At 37.8% G+C, this 5784-nt stretch overlaps 1 protein-coding gene across 2 annotated transcripts in view; it reads right to left on the bottom strand.

Moving 5' to 3' along the window:
* LOC106878125 (kelch-like protein diablo) overlaps positions 1 to 5784 on the bottom strand; it is a 45662-nt gene that overhangs the window by 9622 nt on the left and 30256 nt on the right. For both annotated transcript variants that reach the window (XM_014927243.2, XM_014927242.2), the window contains 2 exons: positions 5313 to 5510; positions 1751 to 1851 (listed from right to left, as the gene is read on the bottom strand). In XM_014927243.2, the coding sequence (XP_014782729.1) occupies positions 1751 to 1851; positions 5313 to 5510 (299 nt within the window). The remainder of the gene's footprint in view (positions 1 to 1750; positions 1852 to 5312; positions 5511 to 5784) is intronic.

Here is a 5784-nt window from a genome sequence, read left to right as displayed (position 1 = left end):
AGAGAGAGAGAGAAAGAGAGAGAGAGAAAGAGAGAGAGAGAGAGAAAGAGAGAGAGAGAAAGAGAGAGAGAAAGAGAGAGAGAGAAAGAGAGAGAGAGGCTTCTTTCAGATTCCATCTACCAAACTCACTCACAAGGCTTTGGTTGGTCAGAGGATATAGAAGACCCTTGCCCAAGGTACCACATAGTGGGGCTGAACCAGGGAGTAAGCTTCTTACTACACAGCCATGCCTGGGCCGATATGAATAAACAGAAGTTAATTGTATAGGAGTGTTTTACCACGCAGCGGTAAAAAATAGGACCAGTAAAGAAAAATCCATCAAATTTGACCACCCAATTTATCAGACAAATTTCCCCATAAACCTTTCTTTGAAATAGAAAAATATATATTCAACCCAGCCATATCTAGCCAAAATATTCTACCAGTTTTATGTTAAAAACTGGCCAGATCTAGCTTTTCACACCTATCTTATAATGTAAGTCTAAAAATAATCACATCTTTGTAATATTGAAGCTACAAAATAATGCAGGGTTAATTCAAAACAATGTGAATAAATAAGCATTGCATTAAAAAAAGTCATCTGAATGCTAAAGGGTTAAATTCTAACTTGCTAAACAGCAAAGATTTCGATGTGATACAGCTCGAATATGTAAAGCAAAGACAAAACTGAATTCAGTCTAACACAGATCTATAATGATTACAATCTAGCACACACACTGATTACAAATAGCAATGGTCTCTTGATTTCTTTTAGCTCCAATTTAGCACTGATCTATAATCAAATACATTCCGACCATGACCATTTCATCTTTTTCAAAATTACATTATCCAGTCTAACAATTTTTTTTTTTTTTTTCAAAGATGACTGTACTTTGAGGGAGATTTGGCTGCTACTCCTAGCAGAACAAACAACCACATACAAGTTCCCTCATAGGCTTTTCATAAGTGAAAAATAACAGTTTCAAATTTTGGCACGGGGCCAGCAGTTTGAGGGGAGGAGGCTAGTCAGTGATATTGTTGTTGTTGGCACTCCGTCGCTTACAATGTCGAGGGTTCCAGTTGATTCGATCAACGGAACAGCCTGCTCGTGAAATTAACATGCAAGTGGCTGAGCACTCCACAGACACGTGTACCCTTAACGTAGTTCTCGGGGATATTCAGCGTGACACAATGTGACAAGGCTGACCCTGTGAATTACAGGCACAACAGAAACAGGAAGTAAGAGTGAGAGAAAGTTGTGGTGAAAGAGTACAGCAGGGTTCGCCACCATCCCCTGCCGGAGCCTCATGGAGCTTTAGGTGCTTTAGCTCAATAAACACTCACAACGCCCGGTCTGGGAATCGAAACCGCAATTCTATGACCTCGAGTCCGCTGCCCTAACCACTGGGCCATTGCGCCTCCACAGTCAGTGATAATGACCCCAGTATTTGACTGGTTCTCGTTTTATCAACTCTCAAATTTGGACAAACGAAGTACAGGTAAAAAAAATGAAGCAGAGAAATCACCAGGATTGAAATGACAGCAAACATTTCTCACAAAATACTAAAATATATCGTTATGAATTAACTGCTATGACTAATACAAATTATAATCAAATACGCACAGGCATGGCTGCTTGATAGGAAGCTTGCTTCCCAACCATATGGGTTGGGGTAATGCACAGCACTTTGGATAAGTGTCTTCTGCCATAGCCTTAGTTCAGTCATGAGAGTAAAATTTGGTAGATGAATATTCAATGATTATAACTCACCTATAACATAGATTTTATCCTTATGTACAACACTTCCACAGAGTGCTCGTGGACTGGACATAGATGGTAGCTCTGTCCAAACATTGGATTTGGGACAATATCTGCAAGTAAATTTAGTTTAAGAGAACATAAAAAGATGTTCTTTTATCATAAGGTAGTTGAATGAGAAGAGGCAACGCTCTGACATTTTAAAGGCCCATCAAAATTTGGAAAATGGGAATTCCTTAGGGGAATAAGTAGTAATCTATGGTGGGCTGAAAAGTTCATAGGCCGACTATGAAGGGGTGATGCTAGAGCTGTGGAATTTTGCATGTAGTAATTTCATTTCCCCTTATTAATAACTGCATTGTTTCTTTCCAGGTAAGCTGACATTTCACTCTTCAAAGGAGACTTCAAACATAACTAGTAGCAACTTCTCTTGAAAACAGAAAAAAATTGGCATTGTGGTGTTAAGTACTTGGAAGAAAAATGGTTTAGCCCTCAAGGACATTCATGTTAACATGGTCGTTACATTAGGGGGTGATGCTCAACCATTATCAACAGTGCAAAAGTAGGCAGCTGAATTTAGGAGAGGAACAGAGTCTTGAAGATACCCACAGTCTGGACGTCATGAAACAGGTACCACCAAGGGAAACATTGATCATGTTCACCACATGCTGATGGAGGACAGGCAACTGACTATAAATCAAATAGCCAGTGTTATTAGCATATCCTGTGAGAGTGTTTAGAATATTCTACAAAATGATCTTGGCATGATATAGGTTTCTGCTTGGTGAATGCCATGTCTTCTGATACCTGATCAAAAGTACACTAGGCAGATCAAATCATGGGAAAATTTGACATTGTTTCAGGCAGATCCAGCTAGTTTTATTGAATATTTCCTAAGCCAGGATGAGTGTTGGCTTCATCAGCCAGAGACAAAGAGACAATCCATGCTGTGGAAACACCCATCTTCACCCACCCCAAAAAAGACCAAGGTCATGTCATCTGCAAGAAAAGTGATGGCCTCAGATTTTTGGGATGCAAAAGGCATAGTGTTCATTGAATATCTTCAAAAAGGCCACATCACCAATGGAGATTACTATGCCAACTTGCTGAGATAGTTACGAAAGTTTATCAAGACCAAATGCCCAGGACAAAAGAGGTTTTGTTTTGTCAAAACAATGCTCCAACACACAAGTCCTTGGTTTCAATGGCTACTGTGTGTGACTGTGGCTTTAAACTGGTTGATCACCGCTCCCTATTCTCTTGATTTGGCCCCATTTCACTATCATCTGTTCCCCAACATGGAAAAACACTTAGTTGGGAACCAGTATCACAGCGATGACATATCTGCTGTTGATGACTTTTACCAAACAGGATAAAAGCTTCTTCACCAATGGGAACCAAGCACTTCAACACTGATGGAAGAAATGTGTGGAGTGCAAGGGGGACTACATTGAAAAATAAACCTCATGTTCAAATTTTTTAGATGACTTAATACTGATAAATATTATATAAACTATTAACCCCTTCTTTAACTCCTATTGTCTTCAAATACTGAGACTGAATTTGCAAGCATTTTCTTTACATCCATTAGGTGGTTTTGTATAGCCTCGGGTCAGACTTGTTCAATTGAACCTCTGATCAAAAGATGTTCTAGGCATGACTATACATTTTTTTTCAGATAGTGTATCTTGGATTACATTCTCCAGGATGGCCTTTGTTTTTCTGGTAGTTCCTGGCTTGGAAAAGGAAGGCTAGTCATCAATACAATCTATGCTATGCTATGAATTTGCAAGATCACCAAGAAAAATCTTCAGTGATTACAAATTCTAGCATTTGTAACAACTTTAAAGATTTTAGTTGCACATTGTTCAGGATCGGGAACACAGAAGAATGTTTCTTTGATATGTATAGTGACTGTTCCTAATAGACAACATTGACATAACCCATAAAACAATAAGGACTAAAATACAGATTGCCTTTATCAATGATAGATGGATATGAAAAACGATTTGAATGAGATAAGACTATTAAAATAGTCTAGTGTGCAATAAATGAGCTCAGTGTCAGTGCAAACACATCTACATTGTGCTTTACATATAAAAGGATATGATATAGATAATTAACCTCAACTTTTGTATTATAATTACAGGGGTAAGTTTATATAAACACCATTGTTCATATTCAATATTTATAAACATTCAAAACTTTTTATAAATACATATGTGTATATTATGCACAACAATGTGAATCAGAAAAACTGAAATAAATTTCATTATTACAAAACTTGTCTGTGGGTGAAATAAGAATGTAGCCACATTCCATCTAAGCTATTGTGTGCAAACACATGAAAAGGCACAGAAGGAATGCGTTCATATTCTTGTTTCAGCCACAAGCAGAATTTATAATAATGAAATCACACACACAAAATGAATATATACAAATATTCAAACCAAATTTTGAAGAAAAAATGCCAAACCATTCAACTCAAAGCATAAAATAAAACAAGAACAGAAAATACATCTTAAATGTAACTCAAAACCTGGGACACTGTGTTGTTCCTTCCCACACAACTACCATTATTACTTCAACCATTATGGTTCTTGGATATCTACCATTTCTACTACAATATTTCTTTCCTTGAATCTTCACTCTCAAAACACAAATCCCGTTCCAATGTGACTGCATCTCTACCTCCAACCAGCATTACTTTGCTTCACTCCCAACATCTGGGACTAAATGCTTTACCTGCCAAATCCTTTCCTAAATGGTATATTTCTCCCTCTCTTTTCTCTTCATATCACAAACCCGCAAAAGCACAAACTAAATGCTAACCCTTAAACAATAAACCTATCAAAACCATCACTTTTGGTCAAGTGAGTGAGTGAATGTGTGTCATTAGCCATGGTCTGTGCTGGCATGAATTGGGTAGTTTGACAGGTTTCTATGGTTAGAGGACTGCACCCTACTCCAATATCAGCTTTGACATGGATCCAGTAGCTGAATTCTCCTTCATGCCAACCATTTTACTAAGAATGTTGGATACTCTATTCATGGCACTAGCACTAGTGAGGTTGCCATGGTTAGCAAGAATAATATCAACTTCAATTGACTGGGACTACAGTAGCAAAGGAGGTCGTTTTATGGTAGGGGATAAAACAATGTTTTTACAGAAATTTAAAATCTTTATTCTCTCAGCATTTCATAAAAATGCTTTTTTTTTTTATTTTAAGATAGAAAATTAAGCTTTGGCACCAAATGGTTAACCATGTGCACCTCATTCATTCTGAGATTACTTAATGTTAATTTTTGAATTAGTTAGTAATAAAGATTTTTTCAGACACTCCAAGGGAAGTGAAATGAAATGTACTTATATCCAATTTCATAGAAAACATTTATGGAGAAGGAATTCTATAAAGTAGCTAAAATAAATTAAGTGAAATGGCTCATTTGAGTAATGAAACTGCATCACAAACATGACTTTCTAAGAATTAATCACCATCCTATAATGCAAGAATGAAGAGAATATTAAGATTCATTACCAGAAACAAAATTTATACAGTACACAGGTTCTTACTTGTAAGCTTTGTCACTAATTTTGACATTGTTTTCACCACCAAATACATACAAATTACCACGAAAGGCAACAGATGCAAGACAGCGAAGAGGTTGTGGAAGACCTGCAACAGATATCCATTCATTGGCCAGGAAATTATACTGCTCCACACTGCTTAATACTTCTGTTCCATCTTGGCCCCCAATAGCATACATGTAGCTGAAGATAAAAAAGGAAAATAAGGTTATAATCTTAAATAACTATAGGAAAACCACACATGTAAAATAAAGATGGATGACAAGGAAACCTGTGTGCAAGAAGACCCATCCTCCACTGGAGAGGTGTTAATGTCGCTCTCCCTGGTGAAGAGGATTGGCCTGCAAGAATTTAGTGCCACCGCCACGCATGTGCACCCGTGCCGGCGCCACGCATGTGCACCCGTGCCGGCGCCACGCATGTGCACCCGTGCCGGCGCCACGCATGTGCACCCGTG

Source organism: Octopus bimaculoides, chromosome 3, assembly GCF_001194135.2.
Source record: "Octopus bimaculoides isolate UCB-OBI-ISO-001 chromosome 3, ASM119413v2, whole genome shotgun sequence".
Lineage (NCBI taxonomy): Eukaryota > Metazoa > Mollusca > Cephalopoda > Octopoda > Octopodidae > Octopus > Octopus bimaculoides.
This window is presented reverse-complemented; position numbering and strand designations above follow the sequence as displayed.